The sequence below is a fragment of the Etheostoma spectabile genome, chromosome 19 (assembly GCF_008692095.1).
Source record: "Etheostoma spectabile isolate EspeVRDwgs_2016 chromosome 19, UIUC_Espe_1.0, whole genome shotgun sequence".
Lineage (NCBI taxonomy): Eukaryota > Metazoa > Chordata > Actinopteri > Perciformes > Percidae > Etheostoma > Etheostoma spectabile.
In genome coordinates, this window is record NC_045751.1 from 11,637,880 (window position 1) to 11,653,534 (window position 15,655).

The 15,655-nt window shown below is 39.8% G+C and overlaps 1 protein-coding gene across 1 annotated transcript in view; it reads left to right on the forward strand.

The window, feature by feature from the left end:
- Positions 1-9,538: 9,538 nt before the first annotated feature.
- LOC116707340 (uncharacterized) overlaps positions 9,539-15,655 on the forward strand; it is a 217,341-nt gene continuing 211,224 nt past the window's right edge. Inside the window, exon 1 of the mRNA XM_032544672.1 lies at positions 9,539-9,606. Coding sequence (XP_032400563.1) covers positions 9,558-9,606 — 49 coding nt within the window. The 5' untranslated portion in view covers positions 9,539-9,557. The remainder of the gene's footprint in view (positions 9,607-15,655) is intronic.

Below are 15,655 nucleotides of genomic sequence, written 5' to 3' on the forward strand. Positions count from 1 at the left end.
TACTGCTCTCTACATTCAAAACATAAGAAAGTTTCCATTAACTTCGTTAGATTAGTGAGAGAGTTTCCCATCATGCACTAAGCGGAGCATGGGGGGGGGGGGGGTGTTCTTAACTCTTTACTGCTTTCTGTTGCAGAGAAGACAGAGACACACTGACCTCTGTCCTCTGGTCTCCGGTTTGTTCTTAAAATGAAGTGAAGACCATCATTAGTCTTGATTCTGTTCCAGTACCTACAACGGCTAAAGGACTCCCACACAGACTACATGCTGAGCCCTGAAACACACCCTGCTGCAGTGTAGAGCTCTCCCTTATCTCTCCCCACCAAATTTAAACAAACACAGCTGCACACACCTGCCGGTGTTTGTGTGTGGGAATCTTGACTTTTTACTCTCTGTCTGTTGCAGAAACAAGTTCAGACACTAACTCAAAACCTGACCAACATAAAAGCAGCAAGTCTGCCGTGTTCCTAATGGTCTCACAACGTGTTCAGACTGATAGCTGACAGAGAAAATGCAGACACTGTAAGGAAGCCACCTGAATGTGAGGCAGCACTTCCTCAAACCTTTAATAGTCATCTTTAAGACATAACAGTCTTTAATTTAAAAATAATAATTAGTAGATAAATAATATTCATAGAGGCTTTCAATCAAGTACTTTTACAAAAATAACACTTAAAATACAAGAATACATTAAAATTAAATCAAACCAGTTAAAGTAAATCACTCTAACAAAGACTCCAAAGATAATTGAACATTCAAAACCCCTAGCAGCAGTAAATAATAGCTTTGATTTAAAAACCCAGTTGTAGCTGCCAATCTAATATCTGCTGGAAACTGTTCCATTACGTTGGAGCACGAAAAGAAAGGCTCGCTCCCCAACCGCTTTCTCCTAACCTTTGGTACACGTAAAAGTCCTGACCCGTGGGACGCAGCAGCCGTGAAGGCACGTAGAATTTAAAAGATCAGACAAATACAATGGCAAAGGCCTTCACTATTTTTGTACGTTAAAACAAAACCTAAAATCTGCTCTAACCTGAACAGACAAAAGACAGTGGGATTGCCCGAGGTTTGGGAGGCGTCAGTCTAGATCCAGTATGTTCACACCAGGAGTCAAATTCTCTGGTATTGTGTCTGAGTTTCAACGTTCGCACACCCAGAAGACATGACATCTCTCATAGAAATAGTTAATTTAGTATGAAATACTTAGAAAAGGAAACATAAAGTGCATTGTACAACCAACCATCCATGAGTAACAGAGGACATGAGACAGATGATTGATAGGATGAGCTGATGTCATTTTCCCAAAACTGTCTTAATTTTGCTGTTTGACATCTGGGTCAATGAAGCATTTTTACAATGTGTCAAATAATTAGAATATTTATTGTATTAATTGCATTAATGTCCTGGTTAATTTGCAATTGATAACACATGTTTTATCTATTCTAAATGTCCCTGATTTCTTATTGTCCCCATTATTTATTCTCATTTAATGCCTTCAACATGGAGAAGTGGATGGCTCGTTTTGTGTAAAGGTTTTTATTGAAACAACACTTGGCACATAGCCTACTGCAGATTATAATATATATATATATATATAGTATATATATATAGCCTACTGTAGTGTTCTAATTCGTGCAGGCCTTATTTTTCAGGACTATTACATGTAGATATCACTGAAGGCATCAAAACTATAGAATGTGTCTTATGTACTTAAAAAAAGTGTAAAATAACTGAAAACATGTCTTATATTTTATTCTTCAAAGTAGCCCCCCTTTGCGATACTGCTTTGCACACGTCTTGGCATTCTCTCAACGAGCTTCAAGAGTGGGTCACCTGAAATGGTTTCCCACAGTCTTCAAGATCAACTTATTGTCCCCTGAGGAAATTTGTCTTGGGCATCAGTGCTACATAAGGCTCTGTAAACTCAATAACACTAGACTTACCGCACATACAACATACAATCCACCCCTACATTACATTACATCACAATATCATACCCTCCACTGTCATCATTGATTACCAAGTCAATAAACCATATATAATAAACATAATTCTGTTAATTGCACTAAAGAAGAAAACAATAGACAGAACCAAAGTTCAACCGCCACATTCTCTATAACAAATCTCATGAAGATCGGGTTAATAAAATTAAACTACCCAAAATAGACATGATTAAAATAACTTAAGGGCCGTAAGTGCTTCAAGCTATTTTGTTCCGAGCCAATTGTTTATTTAGGAGCGCTATGGAAGTTGGAACGAAGGACAGCCCATAGCGATTACTTTTCCATCTGCTAGCTCTAGACCCCCCCCCGAAGGTAAAACATGTATTCCCGAGTGCAAAATATGGAAGGGTCCTTCAGATTTCCTGAGTCTGGGACAACGTTTTTTCAAAGATGGTCGAAGGAAGTGTAGTCTTTCTTCCCCATAACCTTCTGCTCTTTTATTAGTTTATCTATTTTTGTTTTGCATTGGAGGTAAGGGTGCCCAACAGGATGCCATATCTATCTGATCAGACTTTCCAGTATACAATTATAAAATAAAGTCTATCTTGTACCACCCTACCAGTCTCAACTCTGCGGAGAACATGCAGTCTTGCGCCAATTTGGCACACAGATAGTCAACATGAACTTTCCTTTTAGTTGGTTATCTAATTGTATACCCAAGTACTTATAAGAGTTTACTTGCTCGATTTCTCTATCTCCAATGATTACATTGCTCATGGGCACGCACTGCTCTGGATCAATTATCATCTCTTTTTGTTTTTGTATTATTAAGGATGAGAGTGATTTCTGCACACCAGTCTTAAGAGTCAATCTCCCTGTGATAACGTGAAGGGCAGTCCCACGCAATAAACTTAAAATAATTGTGTCATCAGAACTTATGACATAGTTGTTAGACTTACAATGTCTACACTCGTTAGTATAAAGTGTGAACAAGAGGGGATGCTACAGCTCCTTGAGGTACCCCGTACACAATAATTTTTTTTTAGAGAGTGTAGCATTTACCCTCACTGTTGTGACATATTTGTTAAAGAGAATAAACACCATTTGATAATAAAGGATAACTTCATGTCGCGAGCCTCTAAACTAGCAATGAGGGCGGACCGTATCAAAGCAGAACTAAAATCACAAACAAAACACGTGCATAAGCTCAAATCTTCTAAGTGCTTCTCTTAAATGAGACACTGTAATGAGGCATCCACATACGAACCCCATCCCTAAAGCAACTAGAAAGGAACGACACAAAGATTTCTTCTTGTCTAAGTCTTGTGTAAGTTCAGCATTTCTCTCTCAAACACTTCATTACCTCGCATGTAGTGCACACGGTCTAAATCCTATTAGCTTTGGTACAGAGATTATACAGACTTCTTCCTAGATCTGGACACAGTAAGACTGTCAAATGACGCGGAAAGATAGGCACCACTCCTCAGATAGTTCTGTGAACACTTTGAGCAAGAAGTCTGTGAAGATTTCCCAGAGATGGCTCAGCACTTGTTGCCTTTGCCTTCACTCTGCATGGCCAGTTGTTCTCTTACTCACTGATGGTTCGTGCCATAATATAAGTCTAACAGTTGTCCATAGGCTGGCTGTGTATCACCTGACTTCTGCACAACACAACTGATGGTCCCAACCCATTAATAAGCAAGAAATTCCACTAATTAACCCTGACAAGTCCCCCTGTGAGTGAAAAACCATTTCATCGGGACTACCTCGAAGCCATTGATAGAAACACCAAGCACAGGGGGCTACTTTGAAGAATCTAGAACATAAGACATGTTTTCAATCATTTCACACTTTCTTGTTAAGTACATAATTCCACATGGTTCATTCATAGTTTGATGCCTCAGTGATAATCTACAATGTATATATCATGAAAATAGGAAACACATTGAAAAAGGAGGTGTGTTCCAACTTTTGCCTGTACACATACGATATACACATGTCTCCTCTTCACATTAACACCAGAGTTACTGTAACTCCTCACAGCTTAAGAGACTTGGACTTGTCTCATGTCTTTTCATTGAAAAGAAATTTCCAGCATCATTTTAGAAGAAAACAGATAGAAGGCATATAAAGACACAAAAAAGTAATAAACATTAAGAATCCTTGTCTATAAAAAACGTTTACCATAAATTTAATTTTCCATAATTATCAGTCAAGTGTCAGTTTCAAGTGTCCCAGTGTGTAGTGAGTCCAGGTGTGTGTGTACTGTCTTCTTTGTCCTATTTTCCCTCTTCCCCCCCGATTGAGGTATATTATATAATCGATGGCAAGGGGACAAAGACAACGACAGAACAGGAAATTACAGCCATTAAAACAGAACCCAGTACATTTCAGTTTAAAAGTGCACAATAACAAAAGAAAAGGTTAAGCTGTAAAAAAGAGAGTTTCTCTGCAGACCACACGATCCGTTCAACCAAGGGACGCAGAACTGGGTCCAAGTAACACAGATGTCTTCTTGCTTTAAGGTTTTCTATTTTAAGGTGTATACCAGTGACTAATGGTTTTGAGCAAGGTTACATCTTCATCAGGACAGCTGGGTTTCACCGGCAATTTTCTTTGATGCTTAAAAATGTTAAAGCTCTATTTTAAAGTGAACGCTGTATATTAAGTCTGGTAGAAGCTTTAAATTAAAAGGGTTTAAATTGCAAATATTAGCTGTAGCCGGTGTGGAATGAGGCGAGTAGTTCAATATTCAGATCTGTCACAATTTAGACTAAAATGATGGGAAAAACACGGTCACTGATTCACTTACTGAGAATTTAACGGAAAGATGTCTTCATCCACTTTTTTTTTTTTTGTGTTCATTTTGCTGATGTTTGAGTTGTACGACGACAACGGGAACTATTATTTTCTGGGCTGTGTGGTGTGATTATATCTACCAGTTTGAGCTGGTTGATACAGTGATGTATTTCTGTCACAAGATGGAGCGTTAGGAAGATTTCAACTGAGGAAGAAGGAGAAGTAGTGAGATATGATCTGAGATTATAGATCCAGTTAAATCAGGGGAGGGAGACTAAAATCTGCAGTTTAACGTTTCTAACGGACTTTAACAGGTTCCTTTGTTATCATTCTAAACTCTGACCTTGGTCTTTTTCTCCTCAAACATGTGCTGTTTAATTAAGCCCTCGTCTTCTGAACTATTAGGTCTAAATCTATGATATATAAACTTTAAAAGCTGCAGATTATCAGATGGATCAACAAACATTACTAACGTGTTATTTTTTTTTTACCAGGGGATTATCAATTGAGCTCATAACACTTTTCAGGTCTTAAGAAATATCACACAATCGACAAACCAGTTCCACCCCCAGAATCTTTTTTTTAGCATTAAACACTTCAGTTCTTCCTCCATTTTGGTGACTTTTGCCACTATTTCTACTTTTATGATCAATATGCCTAAATATCTTGTAAAGGGCAACATTGAAATCCCAATATAAACACATAATTTTTTTTTTTTTTTTAAAGCTCTTGGCCTTCTTTGATTTATTCTCCTTGAGATGACTTTTCTCTGTAAAATACATGACGGATGATATGAGTAGATGATGCAACCTCCTTAAATGACATGACAATAATCACCTCATGATTCATTATTTTAAAATTTTTTGGCATTTAGGCCCTTTATTGACAGACAGTCGAAGATATGAAGGGGAGAGAGAGGGGATTGACATGCAGGCCGCTGCGCGTCGAGGAGTAAACCTCATACAGGGCACCCCGCTGTACCCGCTCTACCACTGAGCTATCCGGTGCCCTCATATTCATTTAATTTATAATAACAACTGACTGTACAGTTTACAGATGTTGGAGCAGATTTCTGCTATGTCCAAAACTTTAAGCACATTCCAAATATAACTCATCCCATGTGGTTCTCTGAGGTTTGGAAGAGTCGGGATACTTTGTAAAAATACAGTTGGTTATTACAAGAATAAAGTCCACTATATTTCATAAATACTCTACCTTCACCATAGTCTGCTGTGCAATACGATTTATCTGATACACGGTATATCTCAGACCTCCTGCCTGACTCAGACCCTGTTTGGGTCTCTGGTCTCTGGATGAGACTAGTTTAGAAAGTTAGGGGGAGGCTGCACACGTGCCTACATCAGGGAGGAAAACCCAAACTACAGTGAAAGCCACGACTTAAAACCAACACTCCCGCAGCATGTCTACTCCAGCGCGTCCATAAACCGGAAGCTGCAGCTTTTTACAGTGAAGGGGAACTAACGACGTCCTGTTTCCTATTATCATCAACTCTTCAAAATACATTCAGGGCTAAATGTTGTGGGGCCGAAGGAACGAGCTGAACCTCTGAGTAGGCTATAGCCTACATTAAAAACAAAAACAAAATAAACCGATTTATAATCAAAAGCAGTGCTGAATTTGAACCAAACCACCTGACTCTATGAGTGGCTGGGTTCATGATGCCGAGATGCTGGAGAAAACATCCTCTCACAGCACTTCACTCTTCTGTGTCCCTCGTCGTGTTTAGAGCTATTTAGATTACCTTTACCGAGGAGGCGGTAACGAAAGGCTAAACCCAGTCTACTAGAAAAGGGAGCACAAAGGGTAACGCCCGGTGTAAACCTGGAGTCTTTCACGTGCTGCTCCTATACATGTCTCTACCGCATCCTTGTCCTCTCACCACTGTTACTGCTGCTGGAGTCCAGCCAGAGACACAGGATCAGGATGAGGGGCAACAGGGTGCTGCGAGAGGGACGGGTGGAAGAGTCACCGGACACATGATCTATTACAAGATCAAACCAACTCTCCTCCACAGGAAAGTCCATGTTAATAAACACACACTTAAATATCAAAGCAGAACACAAACCATCATGTTGTCAATCAGCATCTCACCAAAGACCTCGTTAGGCTATATTTCCCAGGCGATCTGTGAGGTCTCCTATGGGAGCTGGAGACCTGTAGTAGGCTATGTAGGCTACTGTACATTGAACAGCAGCGGCCGGTAAAAACATCGCTAAGTTGCACTGGCAAAGACTTCTCATTTCTTTTATAGGCTGCCATTCGTGAAAGGCGGAGCTTGACCACGACCAATCGTGCTCCCAGATTACCCAGAGACAAGAGAACCATCACTCTGCTTGGGGTCGGGTAATATCATAGGACGATAGGTATTATAAGAAGATAAAAGACTTTCGCTAACCCACTGCTGCTGCTGGAGTCAGCTGCTTTTCACCAGACAGATAGTCGACATGATTGAATTTTCTTCCGTTTTATCCACTTTGGGGATTTTAGTTAAAGTTGTTTTGAGGACGTTTCTGTCTCAGTGTCCCTCCTCTCCCGGTCTGGACCAGGCTCCCTTATCTGTGGTTGTAGTGACCGGGGCGTTTTTTAGGAGTCTTACCAGTGTCAGCTGAGGCTCTGTGTGAAGGATAACTCAAGGTAAGACTCAAACAGCGATGCTGTCCTGTCCTCCGCTTTCTAAAGTCTTTCAGAAGTCCAAATTAAGTTATTAATTATACACTCAATACATATTTGATTCTGATATTTAAGACATATTTTTTCTGTTATTGCAAAATTTTACATCAAAATACAATTCCTAGTTATTAAAACCTAGATTATATGAATTATTGTCCAGGTGAATAAATGGGAATGATGTCAACATGCTTCAGTTTGAACACGTTAGTAATGTGAGTTAATCCAGATAATAACTATTATTTATGACACTGAGTCATCTGTTGCTGAAAGAACTCTGAACATGTTTGTTATTGAAACACGTCAGCCGTTGCGTCTAATATCCGAAAAGTTTAAACAAATGCACACTTTGTCCTGTCATTGTCCTCGTCACTGGCAGTCCTGGGAAATCATAAGAAAGTCTGAAAATAAAATTAAAATTCATATCCTACATAAAAAATAGTTCAATAAGGAACAAAATTAAAACAAGTCCTGATTTGGTCAGCTTTTTAATCTGATAATAAATGAACAAAAATGTCTCCTAATGATTTATTTATAATTTAAACGAGAGAATCAGCTGCTTCTCTGAAGAAGTGGGTTAAACTTAGACGACATCGGCCTGTAAAGTAGGAGACGGCTCCCGTCCTGTTATTAAAATCAGCAGACAGCTCTGATGTAGATCATTCTGATCTACTCTTTCATAATTAAACCCACTATAGACTGGGTACCAGCTGATATGAGGTCTGATTTATTTTATAAAATCGAATATCCCCACAGTGTTTCTGTCCCTTCCTGTTCAGAAGGCTGCTGAGATCTGCTGGAAGCTTAACGATTCTCTGCAGACCTGGCTCATCCCACGAGCTTTATTGTTTTCAAACCAACCCAACTACATTTTGAGTCAGGCGGTTTGATGAGTGAAACCTGTTTAGATCATGCAGACAGCAGAGAGGGGGAAACTGCTTTCGGAGTGGAAGTAGCCTAAATACCTGCTACTCTCCCCAAAGCGGCTTCTGGTCAAAGCAGACAAGTGGACTGTCTAACACGTCTTGGCATCGGTGTGTAGTAACGTATTTCAGTGGGTATACTGTGGCTACTATATAAATATGGAGCATAGTGGGGGGGTCTTCCTCCCCCAGGGACTATTTTGAGCATCACAGACTTCCTGTATTCTGATTGCTTTTTCATTTTTGAACCAATAACGGTGAAATACCTTTTATTTAACCTACCCGCAGAAAAACAGATGGTATTTCAAATACTATATAAAAATTATATATATGGGAAAGTTGTCACGTGTCATTGGGCATTTTTAAAGTGGGTAATGGAAATCCTGGAGCTTCTTAGTGGGTAGAATGCGTATAACCTAGTTCACGAAGACTACACCCCCATCCCGACCCACCTCTAACTTTCTGCAACTTGCAATCAGAAACCACACACCACACCTTCCTTGTTCTACCTCATTGAAAAAAATTAAAACCAATCATTGAGAACGAGCACAACGTCAGAGTTTAGAACGATAACAAGGAACCTGGAGAAACGAGGGTTGAAACAGTTTCACTACCAGCTTAAGTCTCCGCCTCAGCTTTATCTCACGATCATCCCTCAGGTCATAGCAGTAACTGACTCATACTCCTCAGTTAAACTCGACTAACTGCGCCATCTGTGACATGAAATACATCACTGTAGCTGCTTATATTAGTCTATGCGCATGTGTACTAAAGATCCACTCAGGAACCGTCAAGAGGAAGAGAGCAACGATCGATTAACCCAGGCTGTCTCGATTACACAGTCGAGCGAAACTACTGTCTCTGTATAACTAAGTACCTACAGCATGAGATAGCTGCATCCTATCCCTCTGTCTCTGCTCTTCTCTGTCTGATAATAAGTACCACGAGAAGATACACCAGACTGTATATGTCCTCTCTCTGTCCTGAATAGTACCACAGAGAAGAAGTACCACCATAGTATGCCTCTCTTGTCTGTAATAAGTACAAGAGGAGAATACCCAGACTATAGGTCCTCCTCTGTCCTGAATAAGTACCACAGAGGAAGAAGTACACCAGACTGTATTGTCCTCTCCTGTCCTGTAATAAGTGAACTCGAGCTCATGTGTTTGGGGTCTCTTCACCTCTCTCCTCTCACAGGGAGAAGATGATCTGCAGCAGCCTGCTGCTCCTCATCCTGACCTCCTGTGTCTCTGGTTAGTTTCCTCCACTTCATTATACCACTACCACTAACCAAAGAAGGATAATGTCCACAGAGACTGTGGAGATGGAGTTTAAAGTGTCAGTGTGTCTGCTCCCTCACTTTCCCTCTCTGTCTCCTCACAGGAACATTTGTATGAATGTGACCCAGACCCCTATCAGCAGAGGAGAACCAGGACATCACACTGGAGTGGACCTTCACCACCAACCCTCACCTCCTCCACTCTCTTATATCTTCTGTGAACTGTTAACTGATCTCAAGAATCCAGTCCTGTTTCATCTCCATGAGAGTCGAGGTCCCAGAGTCTCAGGATGAACAGTTTGGGGACGAGTCCAGTGGGACAGACGTCCTCAGAGAGGACGACTCGACTTCATGGGTCCAGACTCGGACTGAAGACTCTGGACGTACTTTTGATGTCTCACAGTTATGGGACTAACTCTCGTAAATGTTGGCTCAATGTCCAGGTAAGTTGATTTATTATTAAAAATTGGCTCAACTCAAGCAATCTGATTGGTTTATAGTCGTGATATAATTACCACATACACTGTAATCAATTCCATTGTCCATCCTTCAGCGTATCCGGGGTCAGGTCACAGCAGCTTTTCAAATTCCTTTCACACATAAATAAATGTAAACAACAACTAATAACTGATCTCGGAGGGGTCTTTCACCTTCCCACACTGCCAGGACACAGAGCTGGTTTCAAATAAATGTTCACTTCATTTAGAACATTTTCCACCAACCTTGACGTCAGACAGCCCTTTCACAAAGACCAGAACTGTGGTCTCTGCTCTCTTCAAGCTGCCAGAATCTTTTCATAAAAACTATATTTTTACCTCAAATAAATGGAAGTTGCTGCGCTGGCATTGCCTTGATCGGTTTTTGTTAATTGTGGTTCTTTCTTTGGCGTACATAAAGAGATGCTGTGCTAGTAAATGGCTCCTTGGGCTGCGTTAGCATAGCAACCACCTCAGTATGTGTGGGACGTCAGCCAAGGAGGCCTGTAGTGACATGATTATTTATTAAAGTATAATTAAATTAAATTGGATTTTATCTAAGTTTAATAATATATACCGTACTTGATACTGTTTTTGAAATCAATAGCTCATTCAGTCTGTTGTATGTATTATATCACAGCTAAGAGGAAATCCTTACGTCGACTCTACTTCCTTCTCTTTTAGTGAAATGGTTTTCTTCACATGAGTTAACAGATGTGTTTGGTCTCTTTACAGCACGAGGGATCGGCCTGAACCTGAGACCCCAAACAGAACAAATCCTCCAAACACACAAGTCCCAACCAGAGAGTTGGCAGGATCGGACTCTACTGGGGACTGGACTGACACGCTCTGCTGTGGGTTTCTGTGCTCTCTTATCTACTGTTTGTTTTAACAATCTACTGATAATAATGCTAATAATGCTAACTACACATGTGTACATCTTGATGTTCATAACGTGCCTGCCCCTATCAAATTTTAAGTAATTACAGCAGAAATAACTAAATTATTGTAAATTATGTTGTTATTAGAAAGTTCTGGCGCTTTTAAGAAACAAGAAAAAAACTTGTGACGTTATTAGACAAATGTGAATAAGGACCACAGATTGTTTCTGTGTTTCTTAGACAAAGTGAAAAATGACCTGGTCTTTAAGACAAATGCAAAAAACTGATCTTTCTTTTTTAGCGTCCAAGGTAAAATATCTGATTCAAAAAAAGTCCCAAAATTCTGAGAAATAATCCCTTCTATTGTGTATACTTCCATTAATATATTATGTCTATGTTACTTGCTATTGCCCTTGTCTTACTACTACAGATGTAAATTAGTGTTAATAACTACTCTGATATTTACATCTGATGTCAATCTAATGAGAGTTATAGGACAGCAGAAATGACAGTGTCTTTCAGGTTTTAAGAACAAGGAAAAAACTTGTTGGTGTTTTCTAGACAAATGTGAATAATAACCTGGTCTTCAAACAAATGCAAAAGACTTCTTTTCTTTAATAGCGCGCAACGTAAAATATCTGATTCAGAAAAGTCTAAATATTATAGAGAAAATAATTTCTTTTTTGTATATAACTTCCATTAATATATTGTCAACTGTACATTACTTGTATGTTCCCTCGTGTTACTCTACAGAGTAAATTATATTATAACGAACTACCTCTGATATGTTACATTTTGATGTCAATCTAAATGAAGAGGTTATGTCTGTCCTAATGCTTTCACTGAGGAAGGGTTTGTAGCTTTTTAGGAATCAAGAAAATAACTGGGTGACTTTTCTCACATAAAAAATGAAATGACCACAGTTGTTTTTTCAGTCTTGTTTTCAGTTCCACGTCCATTGAGACAAAATGCAAGACAGACTTATTTTGGTTACTCTTCTTCTTCTTCTTCTTCTCCTGCATTTGAGTTACAGAGACATTTAGGGCCCCATCTCTTTGATTGAGGGTTGTTGTGAGCTGAGCTGATAGCATGCAGTTAACTGTGGAGAGTATGATGAACTCCTTCAAGACCACTGACTCCCATAAAACTCCCTCTCTGGTTCCTCTTTACCTCCAGAGCTTAAAACACATCCAGGGACACACAGCTTTAATTACAGGATCATATTAAAAATCGATTTAAGCTGTATATAATCTGGTCAGAAGGTCCAACTCACACTCCAGTTTTACAATTTTCATCATGTTAGATAATAGAAGAGATAGAAGACTCTTAATTCACCCTCTACTCTAGTATCATCCAGACTGGATTAAGAAGACATTCAGTGCATGCTATGAGACAAGGGTAAAACACACGCAGCTACACCTCAAAGTAAGTTAAAGCTACAATGGCCCAATCCCAAGTAGCCCTGAGGACTAGGACGCAAGACTCTCACTTAATTGATCTCAGGTGCTAAGTGAGTGAGTATGTGAGGCCACATGGGCTCAGTTAGGTAACATGGATGAAGTGATTGTTGTTTTAATTAGGCCTTTGTTCATCTGTAACAGTGCAGACAAATCATGTATATCACACATATATTATATTTGATATATATATATATATAGGCTGCAGACCATCTTCTCCCTGGAGGAGACAGGTGAGGAGACACCAACACATGAGCTCAGAGTTCACAGAGTCCGTCCCATGAGATGATTTCTGTTTTTTCTAGACATGCCTGTACAGATAGAGAACACTCTGATCATCATGACCTTTGTTAACCTTCATTTCTCCTCTACGCCGTATGTTTCTTTGAGTGAACAAAGTCAAACCTAGACCGGACTGTACAAATAAAAAGGTTTACAGTCTGAGTCAACAAACTGACTTTAACACGTGATCAACCGAGCGGAAAGACAACATGAGTAGAAAGCATTTCATACATCATGAAAAGTTCACTTAGGTTTTTAAAGGAAATTTCTTTTGTACATTTGGAGAAGTCCCATAAAAACTAAGGCAGCAGAGACTTAATGGAACATCACATGAAGCCTAATGGATCATTTATTTAAGATCCTTGATCTGAGTAATCTAGGGAGGTTTGTTTCTCAGTAAACTTGAGCAGCTTTGGGACAATAGTTTGTCCACGCGCCACCATGTGGCCAGGCTGATTAACTTCGTTATCTATGCTGTTTAAACCATCTGATGTGAGACAGATTGTTACCGGTTTATTTAGCTCAGTTCTACATTGCTGAGTTGGTAGAAATGGGTTTTATGAGCTGGTCCAACATCGATGTTATGCTCCTGATACAGATCCAAACCCTGGTTTTCTGTCCTCATGGCACTGTGAACACACCCAGGAGAACCAGGAGTCAGATCCCATCACTGGAACCAAAGATCCCACTCCTCTCATAGTGGCTGCTGTGGTGTTTCTAGTAGATGCAGCTGGAGACGTCCGCAGCATGTTTCTAGGTTATGTTCTGTTTGTGTCTTTGCTTTATCGCTTCCTGTTGTCTCATGTCTCCTCCAGCAGAACAAGTCCGATCCGAGTGCTCCAATGTGAGGAGACATCTGGCAGCTTCACTTCTTACGTTCTGGGTCCAAACTGTTTGAAGGAAGAAACAGAACATCAGTTCCACATCTCCACTGTCAGTATATACTTATTTTAAGGACATTTACCTGAGACATACTTACTTTTACTGCAGTAAGAATGTAGGACTTGGACTTGTAGTGGAGTGTTTCCACAGTGTGGTATTGGTGCTTTTTAAGCCCGACAAACATGGACCAACCGGACCAGGACTGCTGGTCTGGTATATGTGCTGACAGGGGGATTGGGAAATGAGACACATTTGGGCCGTCGAGACGCCTGGTGGACAGTGTGACATATCATTCTTCTTCTAAACACTTTTTGACTCTCTGAGCATGTACGTTCTTTTCTTTTACACCTTCAAAATGTAACTATTGTTTTCTATAATTGAATCATGTCTGTGTGACTGTGAACCTGAATCTGTATAAATAGACAGCTGGGACCTGCAGAAGACAGCTCTCCCAGAATGCATTGCTATTTACAGCATTATCCCATACCACCTTTTATAAAAAAATTATTAGATATTGACAAGAAAGTGGAAATATTCTATATCCATGTCTACGGGTTCCTGTTGTACTGATCAATGATTTTTAGAACAATCTACTTTAACTCAGTTCCAATAAAAGAACTAGTTAACACTACGATAGCTGCCTCGCCTCTGCAGAAATACAAATACATTTTAATTTCATACTTATGAATCAGAATCAGAAAGGTTTCGTCGTTGCCTCGGGAAGGTGCAAACCAACATTTAATATAAAAAACATATAACATTAATATAAACAATAAATATGTAAAAAAAAAACAATCCATACCTACAAAGTAACTGATGCATAAGAAAAAGGAATTAGAACCAAATACACAAAAAAACTAAGTAACAAATTGGGAAAAGTTGAACACTTTTGCATCATGTATTCTAGTCTTGTTTCTTCTACTCAAATGTATAGTTGGTCTTAATTTCAGCCCACACCCACACACCCACACACACATAGATATATATATAAGAATATATATATAATATATATATATAATATACATCATGGACGTAATTATTGGCACCCCGGAACATTTTCCAGAAAATGCACTATTTTCTCCAGAAAAGTGTTGCAATGACAAATGTTTTGGTATACACTGTTTATTACCTTTAAGAGCATTGGAACAGCACAAAAAAGCAGAGAAAAAAGGCAAATTTGACATAATTTTACACAAAACTCAAAAATTAGGTCGGACAAAATTGTTGGAACCCTAAACTTAATATGTGGTTGCACACCCTTTGGAGAAAATAACCGAAACCAATCGCTTCCTATAACCTCAACAAGCTCCTACCCTCTCACTGGAATTTGGTACCACTCTTCTTTTGAAAACGCTCCAGGTCTCTCAGATTGAAGGGTGCCTCTTGCAAACGGCAATTTTGAGATCTCTCCATAGGTGTTCTTATGGATTTAGATCCGGACTCATTGATGGCCACTTCAGAATCCTCCAGCGCTTTGTCTACAGCATGTCTGGGTGCTTTTTGAGGTATGTGTGGGTCATTGTCCTCTGAAACACCCATGACCTCTGACGCAAACCAAGCTTTCTGACATAGGCCCTACATTATGGGCCAAAATCTTTTGATAGTCTCCAGATTTCATGATCCTTGCACACAGTCAATGCACCCAGTGCCAGAGAAGCAAAACAACCCCAGAACATCCGTGAACCTCCACATGTTTGACCTGTAGGTACTGTGTTCTTTTTGGTAGGCTCTTCCGTTTTTGTAAACAGTAGAATGACGCGCTTTGCCGAAAATCTCACCTTAGTCTCATGTCCCACAAAACGTTTCTCCCAGAAGAATGGGCTTACTCAGGTACATTTTTGCACTGCAGTCTGGCTTTTTATGCCTCTGTGTCAGAAGTGGGGTTCCCTTGGTCTCCTGCCATAGCGCTTCTTCTCATTCAGATGACGACGTAGGTTCGAGCTGTCACTGTGCCCCTGAGTGCACAGTCTGAATTGCGGGAAGTTGACGAGGTGTTTATCCACCATTCGAACTATCCTGCGTGCATCTTTCATCAATTTTTCTCT